The sequence below is a fragment of the Caretta caretta genome, chromosome 1 (assembly GCF_965140235.1).
Source record: "Caretta caretta isolate rCarCar2 chromosome 1, rCarCar1.hap1, whole genome shotgun sequence".
In the NCBI taxonomy this organism is placed as follows: Eukaryota; Metazoa; Chordata; order Testudines; family Cheloniidae; genus Caretta; species Caretta caretta.
Genome location: NC_134206.1, coordinates 225742590 through 225768042, shown reverse-complemented (window position 1 = coordinate 225768042; position 25453 = coordinate 225742590). Strand labels below are relative to the sequence as shown.

General features: G+C 43.1%; 1 protein-coding gene and 1 long non-coding RNA gene across 2 annotated transcripts in view; one reads left to right on the top strand and one right to left on the bottom strand.

Annotated features, from left to right (window-relative positions):
* CREBL2 (cAMP responsive element binding protein like 2) overlaps positions 1–14829 on the top strand; it is a 33042-nt gene extending 18213 nt beyond the window's left edge. The window contains exons 2-4 of the mRNA XM_048824403.2: positions 8047–8244; positions 9469–9616; positions 13495–14829. Coding sequence (XP_048680360.1) covers positions 8047–8244; positions 9469–9616; positions 13495–13499 — 351 coding nt within the window. The 3' untranslated portion in view covers positions 13500–14829. The remainder of the gene's footprint in view (positions 1–8046; positions 8245–9468; positions 9617–13494) is intronic.
* LOC142069541 (uncharacterized) lies at positions 2735–25141 on the bottom strand. The gene is made up of 3 exons (XR_012665425.1): positions 25057–25141; positions 18513–18570; positions 2735–3740 (listed from the first exon to the last, which is right to left on the bottom strand). It is a non-coding gene; the product is annotated as an uncharacterized LOC142069541 (long non-coding RNA).
* Between the last annotated feature and the right edge of the window lie 312 nt (positions 25142–25453).

Genomic DNA, 25453 nt, shown 5'->3' with positions numbered 1-25453 from the left:
AACCTACCTCAGTTCAGCCCCCCTTCAATTCAGTCTCACCCCAGCAGTTCAACATCCCTACTCTATCAATCCTCACCGCCCTCAGTTCACCCTCCCAGCACTCAACCCATCTGCTCAGAACCCACCATCAATACAGTCCTCTACCCCAACAGCCCCCACTGTTGCCACCAGTCTCACTCCAGTCTCAGTCTCTCAACCCCCCTCATTTAGACCCCCTGCTGCCACCAGTCTCACCTCTGCTCCTTAGAGTTCTGCATCCTCCCAAGGCCTGGTGGGACTGCACTGGGGTCCCCTCTCCCACTTCCCAGGCTGGCAGGATTTCTAAGTGAAATTAAGCCTCACATTTAGAACTCTCAAATGTCAGGAGTTTTCCCCCCCAGTTGATTCAGTTGCTTATTTGAAGTTTCCCTGCTGGAGTGTAGCCACCTGTTAGCTGGATAGCTTTGTTTCTCTGATATGTAAATGAATTCTCATTGTCTTTCAAAGTACTTTTTAATTAAAAGCCAGGTGGAGAAGCTGCATTCCTTTTTTTAGGGTGGAGTAACTCTTGTTTGACTAGAAACACATTAGAATGTGCCTCAGTCTCAAAAAAAATCCTGACATTGAGAGTTTTATTGTGAGATCATGAGTGAGGCTTAATGTTACTCAGAATTAATTGATTGCGAGAGTTGGCATGTCTGTATACCTCCAGCCATTATACTTTGTAAGAGCAAGTACCTGAATCACCATATAAGCTACAACATTCTGCTTGTATGTATGCAATTTCTAATTTTCATGTAGACTCTGGTATTTGTGTGACACTCTGCCCCCATTCTAGAGAATATAATTTCTGTGTATGCAGAGATCTTGAACGTACAAGAAACCTTTTTGTTAGTTTAACCTCAAGTGCTGCTGGCTGAAATGGTGTTTGCACAGTTCAGTAACTAATAATTTCTTTTCAAGTGAATTGGGAGCTGCTGAGAGATGTTGATGGCTGTGGGGAGTGCAATCCTGTATTAATCCATAGAGCTGGTTGTGAGAATCAGGGTCCAGACACCCTGTGTTGTGGATATGGGGTGTGAACCCTATAGAATAAGCAGTTGAGTATACAATTTTACTCCTGCGAGAATTCTGCGCCACTGCACATGTGCAGAATTAATGTCCCTTGCAGATTTAGTTGCTTCCCTGCAGAAATAAGACTTTCTGACAGGGAAGCAAAGGGAAGTTGCAAGAGCAGTTATGCACCACTCCCTAGCTGCGCAGGTGCATCATTTCAGACCCCCAGAGCAGCCGGCGGAGAGGTAAATCACTGCAGGGCTGGGGGACACTCCAGCTAGTGGCTCCTACCCTGAGCCAGGAGCAGCTGCTAGTCCTGGTTGGGCTGGAGGTAGGAGAGGACGTGACTTCCTTTTCCCTTGCAAGGAGTGGCTGGGGCTGTGTCAGACCCACCTCCCAGAAACCTCCCCCAGATGCAGGAAGCTCGTCGTCCTCCCCTGCTTCCTGCCCCCATCGCTCCTCAGCTATGGGGGGAGGTGTCACTGTACGAGGAGCCGCTCCCGCATCCACCTAACCCCATGCATCTGGACGTCCCATACTCAGGCACCCCTGCCAAGCCTCACCCCATAAACCCACAACCCCCCTGCCCTCCATACCCGAACCGCATCCCACTGAACCTCAACCCCTGCATCTGGAGCCCCCTGCACCCATACCGCCCTGCTTCCAGACCCCCACCCCTGCACCCAGACCACCCCCCACTGAGCTCCCTGCACTGAAGTCCCCACCCTGATGAGCCCCCACATCCAGACCCCCAACTAGCTGCACCCAGACCCCCACCCCACCAAGCCCCACTCCCCCAGCTCCCAGACCCCCCTGCTGAGTCCCCCACACCACTCCACTGAGCCCAAACCACCTTCACCTGGAAGCCCCTGCAGAGTCCCATGGTCCCAGAACCTGGGAAACACCTGCCCCCTCCCAAAACGAGCCTCTGTGCATCCAGATCCCCCCATACCTAGACCCCCACGCTGAGTGGCCTGCACAGATTGTTCCACACAGAATCGTTTCACCTCACACCTGGATCCCTCAATACTCGGATCCTGTCTGGTTGAGCCTGCCTGCCCCACACCTGGTGCAGAGTTGCAGGGCCCGAGGCTGCTTCTGGGGCAGGCCCAGGCCTTGTGCTGAGTCCTTGTCCAGGAGGTGTGGGGTGGGAGTGCTGCAGGGTGATCTCCCACCTTCATGCAGCCAGTGGCCTGTGCTCCCCACTGCCTCGCATTTATTTATTGACAAAACTTGAAGCATTTTAAAATATTGTGTGCAGAATTTTTAATTTTTTGGTGCAGAATGCCCTCGGAGTAATACAATGTTGTTGTGCTATAAAACTGTAAAATAAGGTCTTTTATGAACGTTTGTAGTGTTCTGAACTTGATGATCATTATGAGATATGTGTACAGACTGGTTATGAATTTAGGTATTTGTGTATATATAAAATTGTGCTCATAATTTGTGGTGTAGCATTCAGCTCCACCTCACAGTAGGATGGTGAGCAGCCAGGCAGGGAGGGGCCGCCTCCCCAATCAGAGGAGAGTAGCTTTGACTATCTAGGATTGTACAATCCAGGAAAGGACAAATTATGGGCCATTAAAGTTAATGGGAAAACATTGAAACAATTTGAAACAGAAAAGAAAACCCCAGTCTTGGAAAACTAAGAATGGGAGGAGTTTTCCCCCACTTTGAATATCTATAGTGAACAAAACTGCAAACCTTTAAAAATGGAAGGGGTTTGAACTGAACAGCCTCCAGAAACTGAGGGACTGTCACTTGACAGGTGCTGTCCATGAAACACTGGGAAACTGTTCAGAGGCAATAGGTAACTTGTGTTAGAAAAGGGAGTTGATATAATTTGAAAGTGTAAAGCCTGAGGTTGTATCTTTGTTTATTTTCTGTGTAACTTGTGTATGTTTGCTTTTCCTATTTTATCTTTGAATCTGTGACCTTTTTTCTATTAAATAAACCTTTTGTTTATTTTTTACCCAAGCAGGTCCGTGGTGTGCAAACTGTGGAATGTATGTGCCAACGCAAAGCTAGTGTTGGGGGGGTTGGTTTTATGTCTTCAGGGGTGATGAGCCAGAGGGGAAAAGTCCAAGTGCCTGGTAGTTAAGAACTTGGGGTGGACAGATTTGAGGAGACTCAGAACTGAAAGGGTTGTTGGTGTCAACCTGGAAGGAGTAATTAGTCTGATGGAATCCAGGGTGAGACCTTTATGCTTGTGGGGTGGCTATTGATGTCAGGGCTCTGAGTCATTGCAGCATAGCATTAAGGCACCCAAGATTACAGAGCAGGTGGCAACAGAACCTCTAACTAGTTTGAGAGATTCCCAAAACATCACCCTGGTCCAGTATATGCTGATGCAGCAGCAGTGCGAGCTTTCCCACATTACCCTATCAATGTGCTTCAGCCCTTAGTTTCCCCACCAGTGCTCATATTCTGCATGTCCTGTTGATCTGTCTTTCCAGTGAGGAATCTGATTCTGTACATGGCTCCCTCTGGAATCTAGCATAGCTGCTTTGGGTTTCTGCCAGGTCTCTTCCCATTGGTCTTTTGCCCTTTTTCCTCCTCTCAGAAAGCTGATTGCTGTCTTCATATCCCTCCCAAGCCAAGTAGCTATGCCCTGAACTCAGATACCTCTCATGAGCAAGAGTGATATGAAGATCTCAATATGGTATTAGAAAGGGGAGAAGACATTTTTCCTTGGTTGCTGAAATCTGCAAAAAAAAAAAAAATTAACTGAAACATAAACTCTTTTGGATTTCTGACAAACTGATAAGGTGGGTGAGGTAATATCTTTTATTGGGCCAACTTCTGTTGGTGAGAGAGTTACAGAGCTTCTTCTTCAGCTCTGTGCAAGCTCGGAAGCTTGTCTATCACCAACAGAAGTTAATCCAAAAGAAGATATTACCTCACCCACCTTATGTCTCTCTACTATCCAGTAACTAACACGGCTACAACAAATAATGTCATTATTATGATTACTAATGGTGATCTTTCTCTTTTGGCTCTTGATCACACGACTGTTTAAAAAGACAGTTGCTGAATGCTAATAACTCCTGATACTATATTAACTCAGAGCAAATAGAAAGGGAGTTCGGGAGTTATTTTTTTTTCTGTCATCCATGTCTGGATTCAGCTTGCAGTACTGTCTTATGTCATTCTCTGCTGTCATATCAACATAGCAACCAACTAAGCAAACATAACTGGAAGTAAAGGAAGAGACAGTAATACAAAGGATTTAACCAAGATTTTTTTCTAGCCATGTTGCTCAAATTTACAGTAAAGAACAAAAAGTCCCGTGTTCCCAAGAAAAATACCTGTTGTGGTAGCAGGACTGTATTAAATCACCTGGTTATGTGCAAAGTGGAGCAGAATCATGTGAGAACCTGTGGTTGAAACCTTGAGACTCTTCCTGAGCTGTGTGGAGATTAGAATATTATGGAATTGTTGATATCCATCTCAAATCAGAGGGGAGGATGCTTCAAATTTAAATGACCACAATTGTGGCGGCTAACTCATAGGAGAGTAGTGACCTTAAAGACAGAGCCTGCTGCCCTCCCATCTGTGGATAGAGCCCTATGTACAGGGCAACTTAAGTGATCAGAGAACTTGGAAGGGAGGGCAAATAGTGTACCAAAATATAAAAAGTGTTGTGTAGCATGAGTAGAGGTCTGTCAAGGTGAAAGGATAATCTAACTGCTTCATAAACTGTGTATGTACAGTGTCACAGAAATTTAATGTAGCCACTCCTGGGAAATATGGCAGCAGCCAACTAAACACATTGCACAACAGTGTAAGAGGTAAGCTTTTGCTTAAGAACACAAAGGCAAATCTCTCTTCTGGTTCCATAGAGTCTTAAGTGTTTCAAACCTGATGCTTAGATCATTAAGATGTGATCTCTGGGATAATGTAATATCCAGAAACTCTGGAATCTCCTTTGGGAATATTAATGTTCCAGTCCCATGATCGTGTTTTGGATGATAGGTAAAAAAGACCATGTACTCTGAGTGCCTGGGGCCCTTCTTATTTATTTATTTTAATATAATATATAACTCCTGTCGCACTTCAAACATATAAAGCATTATACAAGTAACCCATATTGGAATAAGCAACCAAGCCTTAGTTATTGCAGTGAAGCAAAACATTTAGTTTGCATGGAAACCAGCCAATTATTATAACTGTGTCTGACAAGGTGCTAAGAAAACTTTTTTTTGCTTTGGGTTAAATTTACCACAGGTATAGCCTAGTGAGATCAATGGAGGAATGTGAGAATGAATTTTGTTCCATTGGCATTTTTTATTTGAATTTAAAATAGGAAATCTTAAATAACATGCTTTGGAGTCTTCTGTCGTGGGAAGGGTGCAGGGAACTTAACAGTTAAAATAACATTCTGCAGCTCAAACTTGACAAAGGATTTGAATTTTCTTCTGATCTTATGACTTCATCATATTTGTTTCAAAATCAATAGAAGTTCATGAAGTACGCTGTGTTTCCCTGTTTGCCCAGGGCAGGCAGCCACTTCTGAATAAATTAGAAAAGGCAATATATGAGGGGATAGGATTAGGCTGCCAAGTGATTGCTGAATCATTTCACTACATAAAGAATGAGTTCTGTTGTCCAATCCACTTTTTATTCTAGAAAGAGTTCACTTAGTGATAAATTGTTTTTACTGTGTGATGCTACAAAACAAACTTGCTTTGATAATCACAGATATCACTTGTTCTACAATGTTTGTGTTATGCAATAAAAACCTGCTGTAACACTTGAACATTTGAACACTTGCCTATAAGAAAAATACAGTGCGTGCATAAATTGCTACATCTGAATCGCAAGGTAAAGGTGCAGTACTAACTGGTGTATTCATCACAGGTTTTTGAAATCTGGGAAAATCAAACCAGGGATCCATGAAGGTATTGGGTGTAGAGGAAAGTCCCAATGCTCTGCTCATCAAACTGAAGGATTCTAATCACCCTACAGTGAGAGTTTCTTTTTGGTTGGTAGCGTGGGCTGCATGCCTAGCAAAACATTTGCAAGGCAGCTCCATGTAATAGCACCGGTATTGGGTTTGAAAGAAATCTAGGTGCCACGTTCTGCATTAGAAGCAAAATATGTCGGGAGGGGAATTGAGGAGTAAATGGTAGAAAAATTATTCCTTTCTACACACTGCTGTATTTGAAATGTAGTACATTTTAAAGTAGATTCTCCTAATTCAGTAATGGTAGCTGGGTACTTCACATGGAGTATACATTCAATTCCTGTGGAGGTAGCAGTATTGGGACAGGAGAGGGAGTGGAATGGAATAGAAATTGGGAATGGAAACGTAACCAAATTACCAGTTAACTAAAATCTGTCATAGATTCCTTTGGAAATGACTCAGGACTAAGAGGATGCGCGTGGGATGGACTGGGGTTAGAACAGACTCCCTGGAACTGTGGTTTCAAATCCCATCAGGGTCAACTTGGCCCTTCATTCTTCTGTTGCACATAAATAGAACGTGTCACATAATTTGCTGTGTGTGTGTGTGTGCTTTCAGGTATGAAACTTTAACATCTGAGGCGTTCTGTCTGTTTTGCAAGAACATCACTTGGCCCTCTTCGAAAGAATAGAGCTTTGTTCTGGTATCCATGGCCAACATTTACTACTTCTCACTGTTGCATAGCTAATCTGTGTCACCGAGGTGGCTGCACTTTGGTGGTACCGCATTATTACTATTTTTTATTTATTGCCATAACACTTTATTTCCCAACTCCCCATAATAGATATTGTACAAACACATAACAAAAAGACAATGCCTGCTCCATGAGCATAAGTGTATATATTTTGAGATGGAAGATGCTACAGTATACAGTTGTAAAATAGGAATATGCTGTAGTTCTATACAATTATTTCAAGTTGCTATATGTAATGTTATAGCTATAGTGAGGCAATGGTTTTTTGGTTTAAATCATAACACTATTGTCTTTTTGATGAAGATCTATAGAATATATATATATGGTTAGATGGACTCGTAAAAGCCTAAGGGGGGGGGGAGAGAGAGGAGTCAAGATTATAGAGAAACTGCAACATGAAATATTTCTTAATTTATTAACTTTTACAATATTGCTGTTCTGTGTATCAATAAAGCATTTAAGATCTGCTTTGGAAAATCGTGAAAGCTTACCAACACAGACAGTCTACTTTACCTTCCTGTCTCTATGAAGATGATACTTTTGTCATCTATCGAAAAAACAAAAATCTGTCATGGGCGAGTGAAACTTTGCAGAGCTGACCTTAAGAAGCAAAGGTCTGTGTATATAGATTGAGACTCCTTTTGTAAAATGTATTTTGGAAACAAGTGGCGGCTCTATCTCATATTGATGAATAGATTTTTTTTTTTTTTTTTTTTTAAGACTTATGTCTGCATGAAACCCTACAAAGCTCAGCTGCAGCCATGATTTGTATCTGATTTGGAAATCAATCTTGTAATTTTATTAAAACAATAGTTTTAGGATTATTATATAATCATAAACTCCTATTTAAGATGCTAAACTCCATTCTGACTTTGGGGCTCTGTAATATTCCTAGTGGACAGGATTCCTCACTGCATGTCATGGTTCATAATGGCAGTTGATACAGGCCCTCATACTTGGCTGGTGAGTTGATTGATCTTTTTGTGCTTCTGCAAAATGGTTCTCCAGGTCATATAGCGCACAGTACAGCTGCCTGAGCAGTGCTTCACATTAAGAAGTCCTTGTTACTGCTGCTGCTGTTTAACTACTTTCATCAGCCCCCGAAAATAAAAAGTAAACTCTTCTTCCTCTGTTATCCAGTATCAACTAAAATAGTGAAGTACTACACTTGAGGCATCAGAGAATTTGATAGAATATTGCTGTTTTGATTTTCATACACCACTTTTATTCCTTCATGGTAAATTTACCGGCAGTAGGCTCCCCTCTTGCTATGCAAATCCAGCACAACAGGAGGAAGTTCATGCTTATTCCCCCAAGCTGAATGGAAGTTTAATTTACTGTCATCTTATAGGTGGTCGGAGGCAAAGTAAAGAAACCAGGCAAACGAGGTCGTAAACCAGCCAAAATAGATTTGAAGGCAAAACTTGAGAGAAGTCGTCAGAGTGCAAGAGAATGCAGAGCGAGAAAGAAGCTGAGATACCAGTATCTGGAAGAGCTGGTATCAAGCAGAGAGAGAGCAATCTGTGCACTTAGAGAAGAGCTGGAAATGGTAAGGAATTTTCTTCTAACCTAAACCTGGGTTTGGGCTAGATCCTGCTCTCATTGAAGTCATTGAGAGTTTTGTTATTGACTTAAATGAGAGCATGATTAGGTCATGAAATGTAAAAATCACAAGAACAAATATGTTAAGTGCTTGCTTGGTTTACATGTTGAATATGATCCTGGTATAAGAAGCAGTTTACAAGATTAGTCATATTTGTACTAGATATAGGTAAGCAAGGTGACTGCTGTGCATAAATTTTGTCATCTTAAAATCTTATTTCTTATATCTCGGAAAGTGTCTGATTTCAAGGGCTGGGAAGGGGCATAGTGAAATATTGATATGTAGAGTCATCTGTAGTTTGTAGACATGTTCAGCCAGCCTTTGCTTTTGTGCATGTGGCTGACTCTCCATGCACAAAATTGTATTTGCATGTGTAGATTGTGTACTTGGCTGCTCAGCTGTCTGGTTCTCATTGTGTGCACGAAATGGGTGTATGCACACTTTTGCAGGCACAGTTAGTTGGTGGGCAAAAGTGAGCTTGAAACATGGAGGCTTTGGTTGGAAATTTAGTCTTTAGTAGGCTGTGTTCTGAGCTACCCAAAATAATCAACTTTGTTTAAGAATCAGTGGATAGTCCAACAACAATCCTTTACTTTCTCTTCTTTGATTGGTAGCTTTTATTCATAGTTTAATCAGCAGAGGTTAGGTTGGTAACCTCTACTTTCCCATCCCTCTGTCCCTGAGAACCAAAAAAAGTTTGTATGTTTTGTAGCCTGTTCATGAGGAAGTTTTAATCAGTTATGATGTGGCTGAAAGGAAGGGAAGCTTCCCATAATTCTGGCGTGCAGAGTACCAGAAAAGAACTCCTGAGTATCCACCAGCATTAGATTCATGTGAAATCGTTGCTTTAAAAGGTGGTGAGCTGGAAGAGTATTCTGGCTATTGACATGCCAGCAAATGCATACAGTGTTCCTTGCAGTTTAATAATTACTGTATTGTAGTATGTAGCACTGCCACCAGTAGTAGTTTTATTAACTGAAGCAAGATTTGCTCAGGCCAGTTGTGTAATCATGAACACGTGCTTGACTCATCAGCAATCATGTAAAAGGCTCCAGCCTAGTACATTCAAACCTTAAATGAAGACACCGGAAGGTAAAGATTACAGCTCTGTTTTGTCTGCTAATGTGATCTTGCCAGTTTACTAGTACTTAACGTGTTTGCATATTTCAGTACAAACAGTGGTGCATGGCAATGGACCAAGGGAAAATCCCCTCTGAAATAAAAGCCCTGCTAACTGGGGAGGAGCAAAGCAAAGCACAGCAGAACTCAACCAAACTTGCCAAGACTGGGAAGACAGAAACACACAGTAACAATCCCTGTAAGTATCATGCTTGTGATAACAAAATAGGAACTGAGTCTTTCTTCGTGTAGGAGTGCCATGGTGGTAGGCAGAAGCATAAGGATGTGTTCTCATACACAAATGATCAATTGTAGCATTGAGACAAAGGGTTTAGTGGGATGTATAAAGACTTTGCGATATTTACGTAAACAAGTACAACACATGCAGTTGTAGTAGCTTCAAAGATGGGTGATAATTTTCAAGAGAAATTGATACGTTTCAGAGCAGATGATGTTTTTCCCCTATGATGAAATTTTAAACATTTGACCTGTTCTGTAGAATGCAAGCAAGAGAAGGGAAACAGCAACTTTTAACAAATTATACCTTAGCAAAAGTTAAATGGAATTTCATGGGCCAAAGAAAAGGCACTTCATAAGCGTGAAGGAATTTCCCCTGCTGAATATCCAAGGCCTGCTGCAAACAATGGAGTTGTGAGAACTTCCTAAAGAAAAGGTAGTAAGAATTCTTTCTAATGAAGCATTTTAGGCTGTCTAAATAAAGGGGCTGTTAGCAGCAGCCCCTATAATACTGTGCAGGTGCATGCATATGTGCACACTTTTTGTATACTGAGCTTATAAAGACAAGTATTTTTCTTTCATTCAGAACTTTCACCACCCCCGTTTGCTGCAGTTTTTTCTCTCCCTTCCCATAACTGAACCATGTCTACACTCCTACCCCCACCAGTGGGCCAACTGCCTCCCAATCCCACTTGCCATGTACTGCCTCCTTTATATGCCACCAACTGGTCCTGCACCTCTATATTCTGGTTTCTATGCCAGTTTCTCCCCAGTCTTAGCTTCCAGTTCAGCTTGCCTCTTCCGTGCCAATTCCTTGCTCAAAGGTAATGCCAGGAACCAGTAGCAAGGAACCTCCCCAATGGCTATACTGGGACTCTTGGGCTGCATATTGGCAGCAGTTTGCCAGACCTTTGGCTCTGGGGAATCAAGGTGGTAGAGCTGCACAGTCCTCCCCCAACCAACCTTCCAGTATGAGGAAACATTTGAGGAACAGGAGGCTAGGGTGGTTAAGGAGGCTGCTCTTCAAACTCCCATTTCATTCTTGTCTCCAGACAAGGTAGTCATGCCTCTGCAACCGTCTATGGCTGACAGTTTTCTCCAGTTCCAGGACCTTGTGAAGAAGGTGGCTGACTCCCTTCTTATAGCTCAAGAATAGATCTAGGACTCGCAGCACAAGCAGCTGGACATTCTACAACAGGCAACATCCACCTGGGTTATGCTACCCATTAATGAAGCACTCCTGGATCCAGCAAAGACTGTGTGGCAAACTTCTGCCGCCATCCTACCAACTTGTAAATGGGCGGATAAGAAATAGTCTGTTCTTCCCAGTGGCTCAGATTTGTGTTTTCCCACCTAATTCCCTGGTGGTGGGTGGTGTAAATGAGTGGGGAAAACAGCATTACTCCAGGTCTGCCGCTTATGACAAAGACCAAAAGAGGTGAGACCTTTTTGGCAGAAAGTTCTACTTATCTGTGACCCTCTAATTTTGGATCACAAACAATCAGGTGATCATGGCCAAGTACAACTTCATGGACTGTAATAAATTTGCTGCTTTCATTGAACATCTTCCGCAGGAGCATAGAGAACATTTTCAGGCCATCATTGCAGAAGGTCAGTTGTTAGCCAGAACCTCTCTTCAAGAGTCCGTTGATGCCGCGGACACTGCTGCCAGATCCATCTCCACAGTGGTTATTATGCTCATGGTGTCATACCTCCAGCTCTCTGGGTTCCTGAAGGAGGTTCAAAACAGTGCTGAGGACCTCTTGTTTGATGGTTGGAAGCTCTTCTTGGAGATCATGGATGAATCCCTGCATACACTAAAGGACTCCAGGGCCACATTAAGATTTTTGGATATATATACACTGCTGCGAACAAAAGCAGATTTAGTACATCCCAAACTGCCGAAAGATTGTCATACCCAGTTCTCAGGATTTTGCAGTACCACTGAACTTGCTAGGAAAAGACAAAAATTCCAGAGAGAGAGAGAGAGCTACTTCCTCTCCTTCAGTGAGTACCCAGTCATTATTGAAACAGCAATTTTGATGGGTCAGTCGAAAGTTTGATTTCTCCCTCACCTCTAGTTCACGAGGGGCAACCACTTACCCACTTCCCCACCTTTGTAGACCACCTTTCCCATTTCCATCTGGCTTGGTGGTAATTACAACAGAGAAGTGGGTCTGAGGTCATAACATCAGACTATATCATTTATTTTGTCCCTCCCCCCAACTAGTCCATGTCCTTCAGGCACCCGTCTCACAAGACTATACTGAGACAAGAAGTGCACTATCTTCTTCTAAATTTAGGAGCAATAAAGCCAGTCCATCCCCTCACATGGGGAAAGGGTTTTACTCCAAGTATTTCTTCTTGCCATAGAAAGACATAGGGTGGAGCTGGATCTTGGATCTGAGACCACTGAACAAATTCGTAAAGTCTCAGAAGTTTAGGATAGTGACTCTGGCAGCTATAATTCCTTATCTAGAGGCTGGAGATTGGTTTTTGGCCCTCGACCTACAGGTCACTTATTTCCATATAGTGATACACTCCCTACGCCCCACAGGAAATAACAGCATTTTACCATGGGCCAGGATAATTTTTGATACTGAGTACTTCCCTGTTCTCAAAGATTCTAGCCACAGTAACTGCTTACCTTTGGTGAGAAACTATTTTAGTCTTCCTATATTTGAACAATTGGCTACTCAGGGGCTGACCTTATGAAGCAGTACTGACTTGTACCCAGATGGCCCTTTCTCTCTTCCAGGAGTTGGGTCTGCAGCTAAATATATATATATTTTATATATAGATATAAAAAAATCCATATTAGAACCTGTACAGAGAATACAATTCAGAGGGGAGTACTTGGATTTGTCGGCAGCCAGGGCTTACCTTACCACAGACAGGCTCATAACTGTGTCTGATCTGGATGGTTGGAACAATTCAAGGAAGCCCCTGTACAATAAGGAACTGTTTACAGCTCCTATATCATATGGCTGATTGCACCTTTGTGACTGAGCATGCAAGATTATGCCTTTGCTGCTTCTAGGGCTGGCTCAGGAGGACCTATTCATCAACCTGACACAGCCTGGTCAAACAGGTCATGGTTCCCCTCCAGTTGAAGAATTCCTTAGATTGGCTGAAAAATCAACTCAGTGTTTGATTTGATTTGTGGAGACATCCCTTTCGTTGCCCTGGTCCAACAATAATTGTGAACGGATGCATCACTATTGGGGAGCATACCTGAATGGCCTGAGAAACCAGTTTCCATGTCAGCCTGTTGGAATTCAGAGCAGTCAGGAATGCCTGCCTTCGGTTCCTACCCCTTATCGGGGCAGATCAATCAGGATCATGACAATGTGGCTTACATGTTTTTTATCAGCAAACAGGGAGGAACAAGTATGCTAATGAACTCAAGTGATTCTAATGGAATTACACGGGTATACAGTTGGAGTAAAGCAGTGTGAATCAGGTCCAAGGAATTCTTAGATAACCGTAAGAAAATAACCACTGTAAATCTTTCCCTTTTTCATCCCAGGTATTTATTTAATGTATGAAATCATGAAAAATGTGAGGGGATGGGTTTTGTATATCTGTCACTTCACAGAGAACATTTTGCCTAATTATATATTTTTAAGACCCATCAGTCATGGTTTGCTTTCATAATTGGATAATAAACATTCACCAAGGAATCTGGATTTCATAAAGTGCTTTTTAAAAGAACTTTATAACCTACACGTAGTTATTAAAATGTATTAGATTTCAAAAGGCTTTTCTTTTTCTTAACAGCTGAAACCATGACTATGTGTAGAAGAGTCCTTGTGATTATGATTGATTTTTCTTTTTCAGGGTGAAAGTTGTTCAGCTGATATGGAAGTCAGCGGTGAATCCAATCCTGCTTGGCATCCCATGAAAGAATGGAAATAATTTTGCTTCAGAGTTCTGTTTGCTATCTGTTCTGTGTGATCTTTTTAATTGTTACACCACAAAATCAGTGTTAATATCATAATAAAGAGTTGGACAGTAGCCCACAAATGTATAGAAATTCAGAGGTAAGGCTGAAATTCGACTTTAATCAATGCATGATTAAGTATTGTAGCATATGTGACATGTAAGATCATCTGATATTGGTACCCCTTCTGTAGGGAGGGGGAAGACAAAATTTTAGCCTTAACGCTAAATTTCCCTCTTGTTAATACTATGTAATGTTCTCTTGGTGTTTGCTTTTTGTAGAATTGAATTTGTTTATTACTTTTTATGGTGGTTACTTGAGGGGAGGGTGCTTTTTAATTTGCAGGAAGATATGAGTCCTCACGCTCCTGATATTGTATCAGTAGACCAAGATCAAGTTAAATTTGTTTTTGTCGTATGCATGTGTGGCATACATTGGAACAGCTTCCTTTAACCATTCTTGCAGAAGTTGTTAATATGTATTCGTGATACTGTCATTTGCATTGCTGTTCTCTATCTTGCCTCGTTTAAATTGAAATATTAAGAGCTTTGTTTCTTTACTCATGAATTGCAGCAACACCTCATTTTTAAAAAAAGAAACGCTGGTTTTCAGTTACTTTTGAAGTCACTGAACTTACAGTGGGTCTGATCCCTAGTCAATGGAAGCTTTTCCTGCGTAGAATGAAGGAGTAGACCCACTTGGTCTTATCTTCCCCTTTAACTCAAGACTGACTTTAATTAATTACACTGACACAGTTAACGATGGCTTCAAGCCATAGTTCTTGCATACATAGGCTTGGCAGAATTTGATTATTTTTTAAAATAATATTGATGTTTATTTGTAAGCGTTTTTTTCCTAGTTTAGTGATTTTTTTTTACAGGTGCACAAAATTATGGATTTTTAGCATGTTTTTGATTTAAATATTGACAATTGCAGGAAATTATGGGGGTGGGTCAGAAAATGGGGGCGGGGAGAAGACAATTAAGAGTAGACAGAGATTCAAAAAGTTAAAGCTTTATAGCCATTAAAACAAATTGACAACATCATATGTTGAAATAATACAAAATAAATATCCTTATATCAAACCCTGATAAGAAAATGCTGCTTGAGAACTTACTTGGCTTATCTGTAAATTTCAGTTATCAATGGAAATATTTTTTTCATATGTTTGTGTATGGTAAAATTGACATTTATGGACATTGACCAATAAAAATCAAATCCTTCCAAGCTTATGTATATGCCATGTTGTCTTTGAGTGGGCGATATAACAAAGTGAGGGTGGAAAATGCTGACCAACCGTTAGCAACAGTGGAGCTAACTGGTGCTCTGATGATAAAGTAAGATTCCATTCTGGGACAGGAGGCTATAAGTGGATTGCAAAGTGTATGTTTCAATGAACCAGCATGTTTGAAGTAAATGCGAAGATCTTCTTGCTGTGGATGATGGTTTCTCTGTTCAGTCCTCCTTCCCTGGAAGCTGGCAAATAATTTAATTTTAAAAATACATGGTGCTGGCCACAGCAATGCTACACATTCTGTGGTGGGGTTTACCATTGGTGTCCTATAGCTTTGCCATCTAGTTTGATGGGAAAAGCTATGGAATGTTCCTAATACCTGCTGTGAGAATGCTTCTCTCTGACCTTTTTCTCCACATATAAATCCTCCTGTGTATGTCTGTGTTGCTGGATTGGTTTTCATTTTGTTCTTTTTTTTGTTTGTTAGGCAGTACTTGGAAATGCCCCATGTGCCTTATCTCTGCCCCCCCACCAAGAGCCCTTCTGTAGCACTTCTTCCCCGGCTATGACACTCCTTGCCCCTTTGACTGAGTAGGCCTGATCTTAGCTTCCATCAGAAGTTGTCATGTCTCTCTGAATGTCAGTTCTCTGGTGTTACTTGAAAACACTTGGCTTACTGACTACGCTTTGAGGAAGATATAACACCACTAGCCTATAACAACAATGTACAGCAGTTAAAAGCATTATTAGTGTTTGAAATTTGCTGGGCACACTTTAAACATTTCTGTCTCTTGCAAATTTGTGGGTCTTTTTTTAGCATTCAGGGATTTGGTTTATGTGTTCCTTAAACTCCTGTGTTGCCCACTTCAAGCTTTGTCAGTAGTGAAAAGTGTTACTAAGGCCTTGTCTACACTGACACTTTACAGCGCTACAACTTTCTCGCTCATGGGGTGTGAAAAAACACACCCCTGAGCGCAGCAGTTTTCAGCACTGTAACATGCTAGTGTAGACAGTGCCCCAGACTGGTTGCTACACCCCTCACAGAGGTGGGTGTTTTTTTTTTTTTTTAGAGCACTGGGAGAGCTCTCTCCCAGTGCTCTGCCGTGACTACACTAGTGACGCTTAGCAGTGCTAGTGAAGATGTGCCCTAAGACAGAAGCCCAAATTTTGCTCTGATTTATATCAGTAAAACTCCTGTTGAAGCCAAAGGAAAATGCACTTGTGTGAGAAGAGTATTTGGTCCAAAGGGCCTAATTCACCTGCCTCATCAGCAATAATATAAACAATACTTAGCTCTTGCATAGTGCTTTACATCCATACGTCTCAAAACACTTTACAAAGGAGGGCAGTATCAACCCATTTTACAGAGAGAGGCAAGTGAGGCACAGTTGGGAAAGTAACTTGCCCAGTGTTACCCAGCAGGCTGGTGGAAGATCCAGGAATAGAACTCAGGTCTCCTGAGTGTGTCTGTGTAGATAAGCCTTAAGTATAACATGTTTTATATACATATATACTCCAGTCCTGGAGCAGTGATGGTCACAAACAGCATGAAGAACGATCCCCTTTTTCAGGAATTTCAGCCAAAACCATGGCCCAGTTTCCAGGGAGCAACTCTGCTTCAAATATTGACTTCAAGTAGAGCCAAAGGCAGAGAGAGAGAGAATGCTCAGGCTGCTCACACAGCTCCCTCTAGCCAGAACCTTGCATAACAAAACTAATATATCTTCCCAAAACTGAACATTTACTCGCACGCTGGAAGATGATCTTGTAAGATTCTGTGTAACAGCACCACCTGGTGATAACTGCCACAAGGTTATATTCCAGGGGAGGGTCCAGTGCTCTATCTACTAGGCTACACTGTGCCTCAGTGTAAACCAAGAATAACTTCATCCCAGTAAACAAAATTACAATATTAATTTGGTTTGAAATCAGAATAATTTCCAGATACTTTAAAACAGAAAAGGGTGGAAATGGGTGGTACACATCTGGGACAAGCTAATATTCCTAAGACGAGTATTTTTTTCTCAAATTGTGAGGTTTTGGAGTTGTTTGTGCTTTCCAAAATACATCTCTGCACTGTAATATCTTTATCACTTCCTTCATTTCACACAGGTTGTTCTTTGGGTCTGATCTGTCATGTCTTGAAATAAAATAGTAATTAGCCTTTTAATAGTAGTGAATAAACAAGGTTTTTGGACTTCCATCCTTTTGTGTTTGTTTAAAGTATGCCAATTAATGTTGTCATTGATTAAAACGAACACAATCATTCTCTTAGCCACTACAGGAGTGGTATTGTAATGGATCTGAAGTTTCCTACCCACCTGGACAAATAACAAAGAGCTGAGTGGCAGCAGGAGGAGGAGATAAGTGGTTTGTCTAATCCCTCTGACGTTCACTCCTCTTACTGAATGAGCACAGTGACAGTTTTGTAAACATACTAATGAAAAAAAGTTTGTATGCAGAGTGATGAATGGTGAATTCATCCCAGTTTTTCTCTGCATCACGCTGGTTGCATGAAATAAGTTGTACAAACCAAAAGGTAAAGAACTAATTAACACCTTTGCCGTTGTCAGAGAGGCAGAACCTTGCTGTCACAAACTGCAATCTGAAACACCATCACTAACTAGTATATAGAAAATATACATTGTAAGACCGGATTTTCTTCCCCCACCCACCCTCATATTATGTGGCGTATACTTTACTTCAAATATCTTTGTCTCTTTTATTATAAAGGGGTTCTGCTAGGCTGCAAATTATACACAGGATTATCCCTCTTGAATTTCCATAGCCCCTGAAAGCATGGAGGGTGCTCCTGCCCTATGGCATCTTTTCTTCGACACATGCTATCTTTCCCTGGGACTCCATGGATGACCCTTTCTGAGGCTCCTCACTGAAATGCTGGGGATCAAGCCTGTTGCGCTCAGTCAGTTATGGAGATCCAGTAGGCATGGGTGATGCGTGAACCTGCTGTTTGGGGAGGCTAGCCCCTGACCCTGCTCCTTCTGCATGAGGCCCCCTCCCATTCCACATCTCTTTCCTGCCAAAGCCCCAAGCCCCCCCACCGTGACTAGAGGAGCCCTGGCCTGATGGCTGGCCTGAGCACCAGCTGCCCCAAGTCCCGGCCCTCCAGCCCCAGCCACCTCAGCCTGCCCTCTCTAAGCCCTGCCAGCTTTGAGGGAGAGGCTGAGGGAGGGTGGGAAGAGGAGTAGTGTGGGTGGGGCCGGAGGAAGAGTGGGACGTGGGGTGGGGGGCTTCGGGCCTACTATACCCGCTATCCATGCCAATAGGTAGTTAATACAACCCCAAGATCCATCGATTCCTTTTATGGCTGCTACCTTTCAACCACAGGAGGACCCTGCCAAGAACAGCATGGCTCGGGCAGAAATAAGGCTGCCAGAGAAGGTGACAGGCTGGAGTACAGGCTAGGGACCATATTTCTGTCTGAAAGAACCTGTTTAGAAGTCTGGTTCCTTGCAAGCTCTGCATCTCCCCACCTCCACTCTTCCTTTTCTCTCCTTCCACCTCCCCCCTTAAAAAGCTTAAGATGTTACTGCAATGTTAACCTCAGTTTTCAGCCTCTCTGCCTGCCTGCTCCTCCCCTGCCCATCCAGAGAGATTCTTTTTGGGAGAGAGTGATCTAGCCTCCTATTTTAAAAAAAATAATCATAAAAATATCCTTACCTGTGTTAATCAACACTTCAGACTGTAAAACTCACTCTGGTAGTTTTAGTCATCTAATCTATGTGCAGAAAAAAATTAAAATTCTAATTTACTGTTCACTTTTGTTAGTTTCCTGTTTAATTTTTTTCTATTAGCTTGAACAATGAAAACATCCTTGTTAGTTTCATGCTTTTTCTATTCAATTTCATTTCATGTTCTCATTCACTGACACAATGCTGCGTAGTTTGCATTGTTGGCATTGAATTTTAAGGAGTTTAAACTGTTACCATCTGAATTTTAAAAAAATCCATTAAAAGATTTGTTACAAAATCTATGTTTTGGATCCAGTTTGACCAAATCAAAGATGTATAGATAATGGAAGACAACCATACTCATGACTGAGTATAAATATTCATCTTCTGTGAATGTGAAATTAACAGGTGAGTTGCATTAGAGCTTCTGCTATTTTAAAATAGGAAACCACCATGGATTTTTCTTTCAATTTACAGAAATATAATGCTGGTATATGGGGTGATTCCCCCTCCCCCCATAGAGCATTGTATATTTATTATAAAATAAAATGCTGAGCAAAAGGAAAGATCTTTTTATTTCTTAAAATTGCACTTTAAAGACATACCTTAAATATCTTTACAGAAGAAGCTGTTTCTTAAAATAGTAATAGTTAATACCCAGTATTTGCGTTGTGTCAGTGTTTGGATTCTCATGTACACTTCTAACCAATTCACCTTAGAACCCTTACATTCATGCTGTAGCTAGTTGCATTTTTCAGTTGAACTGGGATATAAATATAGAAGGTTTTGGCTTAATTGTTCCAATCTCTTTCATTCATATCATACACAGTTCTTTTCCCCAGATACTTTGACCCATTCTCAGCTGGTGTATATTGGTATGCTGATTTACATCAGCTAAGGATCTGGCCCTACATAGTGTATAAGCTAAAATCGCAAGTGTGACTCGTGTCCATAAAAATCTCCTTAAAGGGGCTTTGATGCTGCAAAATGTGAGGGCTTGTATGTGCATACGTGTTTGCAGAATTGGGACCCTGCTTACGTTTGGAGGGCTATCCTGCAAGATAGTGAGGGCCCTCTGTGACTGCCTGCGACTGGTTGATAGCATTTCCCAACATAAATGATGTCATCATTCTTTTGATGACTACATGTTACTTTAAACTGACTTTCCATTTTTTTATTGTTTCTTTCCTTATTGCCCCTTTCCATATGGAATGTTATGCCCCCTGTGTTTAATTTAAGATATCCATGAAAAATATAGAGCGCTTTCTGTTTGTCATGGGGCACTGGAGGAAATCCAGTGAAGGTGCCATGGTAACAGAGTTACCCATTCTGGAAATTATATAAAATCAGACCTGGGGGATGAGATAGATGGGAGGCTTTATAATAGGATAGAGAAGCTTTCATCTTTAAGTCAGTGCTTTAGGAAGATGAACTGTTATGTCCTAATAGGTGTGTTTTGATCTTTTGTGACCTTGCTTTGTTTACATCACTGCTGCTGTGTTTGCCAGCTGGGAGGTCACCCAGCTTTCTTACCCAGCCATACTAATGGAACAGTGGGGGATCATTAGTATAGTAGAACCTCAGAGTTACAAACACCTCAGGAACGGAGGCTGTTCGTAACTCTGAAATGTTTGTAGCTTTGAACAAAACATTATGGTTGGTCGTTCAAAAGTTTACAACTGAACATTGACTGAATATAGCTTTGACACTTTACTGCAGAAGAAAAATGCTGCTTTTAGTCTGTTAATTTAAATGAAACAAGCAGAGAAAGTTTCCTTATCTTGTTAATTTTTTAAAAACTCTCTTTAGTTTGTTAGTAGTTTACATTTAAGACAGTACAGGGCTGTACAGTATTTGCCTTTTTAAAATTTATTTTAATTTTTTATTTTTATTTTTGGTCTCTGCTGCCTGATTGTGTACTTCTGGTTCCAAATGAGGTGTGTGGTTGACTGGTCAGTTTGTAACTCTGGTGTTCATTACTCTGAGCTTTTACTGTATGTCATACCACAAAAGCCAGTGCACAAAGTATATCTTTTAAGCCGTTGCAACTCAGCCAAATCAAAATGGATTCTCCCTGGATCAGTGAAAGGGATATCTGATCAAGAAACTATATTCCTTGCTGTCTTTCAAGGTTCTCACAAAAGAAAACCTAATTCCCCCAACATATTTTAATTAAATACTGCTAGATTAATTGAATCAATTTTTAACATTGGAAAGATAAAACTTGTGCGTCTTCCTCTGAGTAAAAAATCCATTATCTTGAAAAGGAAAAACCTCACTTATAAAAAAATGTTCAGATCATAAACAGGAAATGAACCACTAGACAATCATTTACTACCAATTGATGTCATTCATTTATCTTGTTGGAGCAGGGTTTATCAGCATTAAATGAAATGCGGCTGAAGGTTTGTCCTGTGCTGCATTCAGCAACTTCAGCTAAAACCATTGCTAACCACCATTGTGAGTGACACCTTTATTTTACACTGTAGACAAAACCTTACCTCTCAACCTACCAACAGAGGTGGATTAAGGTTTCCTGGGGTCCTGGGCCACCCCTTCTGCCTGTGGCCCCACTCCTGTTCCTCCCTTTCCACCTGTGGCCCAGCCCAGAGCCCCACCCCATTCTGCCCCTTCCCCCGTGGCCCCTCCCCTCCCCCCACATAATAATTCCAATAATAATTCCACTCCCCCCCCACACTGCAGCCCACAATTAATTTGCTCTTTTCTGCCCCCTCCGTCTCCAAGACCAGAGAAGCTCTGTCCCCCTGCCACAGTCCGAGGGCCACAGCAGGAAGTGAGAGTTCCTCCACCCCTGAGGCCACAGCAGGGAATAAGAGCTCCTCCAGTCCTAGGGCTGTGGTGGGGTCTGGGTGCTGGGAATTCCCCCACTGCCCTGCACTTCTGTGGGGGACCAGGGTTGGGGTGCTCGGGCTTCTCCAGCCTCGCCCACCCCGCACTTCTGCTGGGGATGGGTGGGGGCACGGGGGCTTTACCCACCTGCCTTGTTTCACTCGGCACTTCTGCCAGGGTCGGGACACTGAGGCTTCTTCCAGGTCCCGGGTCAGGATGCTGGGGCTACCCCTATCCATCCCGTGGCTTCTGCCAGGGCTCCGGGCTTCCGCTGTTCTGCTGTGGATTTCTGCTGGGGCCCCCCCAATTGGCCAGGGCCCCCTGGGCACGGGCCCCGTTGGCCCATTGGATAATCTGCCACTGCCTACCAAGGCCCAAATGTGGGGCAGAACATGTGACAAGGACCAAATAGGAAGGCCACAAAGAAATGAATCATGCAGGACACTTTCAAATGCTGTGGGAACTATTCCTTTGGTGTAAATGAGTCTGTCACCTCAGCTACATGATTATTTGTGATTTAAACAATTTTCAACAATAAAAGTGAGGAGACATCAAATTTGTGTGGAATTGGAGGTAACGTTAGGACTTCACAAGTGATAATAAATCTCTTGCAGTGTGCTCACTACACTTGAGAGTTATGGAAACTGTGATAGTCTGCTTTATTTCAAAAATGTACATCCTCTCAGGTACTTGAATTTATCATAGGACCATAGAAAGGGAAGGGACCTTGAGAGGTCATCTAGTCCAGCCCCCTGCGCTGAAGTAGAACCAAGTATACCTAGAGCAGTGGTTCTCAATCTTTTTGGGCTCAGGACCCATTTGTAAATGTTTATGGCCTGTCGCGACCCAGTAAATAATCTGGGGGTGGAGGCCCTGGGGCAGAGCTGTAACTAGGCATTTTAGCACCTGGGGTGAGCAAGCATATGTGCATCCCCTACCAGAGATGATGTGTGGGGGCAGGGGGAGCATGTGGGGTCACATCCCCCCCCCCCACAATATATTTTTATTGTTCCCGCCCCCCAACCCAGACAGGCTGGATGGCCCACTGAGGTGAGTCAGTGGGTGGAGATGGTGTTCCCTCCCTGAGCCCTGCCACGTGGGGCTGGCCTGAGCTGCCCTTTTGGCTTTGTGCCCTGGGCGGCTGCCCTGCTCTCCCTGCCCCGGTTAGTCCTGCCCTGGGTGGTTTCAGTTGGATCCTGCCCCTCTGGCACTCACCCACAGTGGTGGCTCCTGCAGCTCTTGTGCTGTGGAGCTGGCTGGGCTTGGCTCTCTGCTCAGCGCATTGCACCCTCTGGGGTTGCAGCACTGCTCAGATTTGGCCCTGCCCCCCTGACTGGACCAAATTTGCATGAGTGGAGTTGTGACCTAGCTCATGGGGTTGCAGTACTGCTCACTCAAATTTGGCTTATCTGGACTCCTGTCATCACAAAGGTTGGGTCAAACCTGTGTGGTGCTGGGACCCCAGAGGTTGCAGTGCCTGGAGCAGAGAGGTGAACCCAGCCAGCCCCATGGGACAGGAGCCATAGGAGCTGCCATATGACCCTTTGAAACATTTTGGAGACCCAATTTGGGGTACCGAATCATGGGTTGAGAAACCCTGACCTAGACCGTCCCTGACAGGTGTTTGTCCAACCTGTTCTTAAAAACCTCCAATGATGGGGATTCCACAACCTCCCTTGGTTCCAGTGCTTAACTAGCCTTATAGTTAGAAAGGTTTTCCTAATATCTAACCTAAATCTCCCATGCCGTGGATTCAGCTGATTGTCCTACCTTCAGTGGACATGGAGAACAATTCATCACAGTCCTCTTTATAACAGCCTTTAACATATTTGAAGACTGTTATCAGGTCTTTCCCTCAATCTTTTCTCAAGATTAAACATGCCACAATTTTTTAATCTACCCCCGACCTGCTCTGCCCACCCAGCACTCTTGCCAGGGAGAGGGGTTGGGGTGCGGGGGCTTCCCCTGCTCCCCGGCAGGAGCGCTGGGCGGGTGGTGAGAGGGGCAAGGGACAACTGCAGGCAGAAGGGGTGGGGAGGGGCCCACACTTGCTCTGGCCCAGGGCTCCATAAAACAGTAATCCGCCTCTACCTATATGCCTAACTTTCTTTTGAAAATAAAACTGAGTGGAACAATGCCTAAAAATCTGGGCCTAAGCTCATAAACCTTTCATTTTAATTGTTACTCTGCATGAATCTTGTAGTTATAGAAGCCTCTCAGCTAAACGGAAATATTTCTTATTTAAGAAGAGATGATTACCCTGTGTCGGGAACAATCCTGGTATTACAGTAGCAAAGGAGACAGTGCTAATCAATCCCTATTATATAGTGCTGTGAAGAAAGAAAATCCATTACAATGAACTATGGGAAACGATACTAAGTGTTTGGCTGTGCCAGTGGAGGCTGATGCAGCAAGGAGTTTTGTGAAGTGCTGTTGCTGGCCAGGTTTTCGCATTTCTCTGGAGTTTTGTGGATCAGAGGACTCTAGGGGCCTGCTCCTCCTTCCCCTTTCCAAAGACACCAGAAGGGACTAAAGCACTGCAATGCCTAACTGCAATGGAAAATCACTGCAAAAACAGTGGGACCCACAAATCCTGAGTTAGTGCCCTAGAGAATAAAAGGGGAGCAATAGGTGTCTTAGAGCGTGAGCCACAAACCCAGCATGCTGGTTGGCTCCTTGCCTAAGTTAACCCATGAGAGGTGTATCTCTGCTTGAGACCACAGCCAGGCACACTTCTCCTGGAGTCCGGTGGCTTTGGTGCCTAAGTCCTTTCTTGTGAGGCTGAGTAGGTGCCTGCCTCACTCCACATAAAATGGCCTCAAGCAGCAGCAGTGCCTGCCTTATAACTTTTAACCCTGTTTTTAGCACACCTGCTCTGGATGTAGAATATCCTGGTTCCATTCCCCCCTTTCCCTTATATAAATTGTGAACAGTGGTCACCAGCTCCCAGCAGAATGCTCTAACTACTGAGCCATGGGAAATTCTGGTGTGGAGCTCCCACAGTCTTTCCTGCTGAAGCTATTCCACTGCAGATAAATAATTATTAAGGTTAAGATTTTGTCATGGTTATTTTTAGTAAAAGTCATGGACAGGTTGTGAACAACAAAAATTCACTGGTGCCTGTGACCTATCTGTGGCTCTTACTAAAAATAACTAGGGCGGGGACTGACAGCCCAAGCCTCACTGCAGGGGGACTGACAGCCCGTGCCCCACCGCCATGGGCGAAGGCACAGCCCTGGCTCCTGTCCCAGCCACAACCACTGACAGCAAAAGCCAGAAAAGTCACAGAGGTCTGCTAAAGTCACAGAAACCGTGACCTCTGTGATTAAATCAAATCTGTAATAATTATAGAATAATTGGGCCAAAGTAATGGTAGTAACCCTAATCTGGGCCCAAGTTCATAGTGTTAGGAACTTGATGTCTCATTACTTGGTTACCCTCCCCAGACTGAGCTGGATTGGGCCATAGTCCATTCTGGGAGGGAAAGGGAGCCATTTCAGAATCTGTCCTGTAGAGGGCTCCATGATGCCTGTTGAACTAGAAAATCAAATGACTGTCAGGCAGGAGGGCTTGGGTGTATTGTCTGAGGGCTTCTCTACACTACTGCACAGGGTTGATCTAAGAAATGCAACTTCAGCAAAGTGAATGACATAGTTGAAGCTGACGTACGTAGATCTACTTACCGTGGTGTCTTCACGGCGGTAAGTCGACAGCTGATGCTTTCCCGTCGACTCTGCCTGCGCTCCTCGTTCTGGTGGAGTACTGGAGTTGACGGGAGAGGGCTCAGCAGTTGATCTATCGCGTCTAGACTAGATGTGATAAATCGACGCCCGCTGGATCGATTGCTGCCCACCGATCAGGAGAAAGTTCTTAGAGTCATCATGGATAGTTCTCTGAAGACGTCCATGCAGTGTGCAGCGGCAGTCAAAAAAGTAAACGGGATGTTAGGAATCATTAAAAAAGGGACAGAGAATAAGATGGAGAATATCTTATTGCCCTTATATAAATCCATGGTACGCCCACATCTTGAATACTGCATACACATGTGGTCCCCTCATCTCAAAAAAGGATATACTGGCA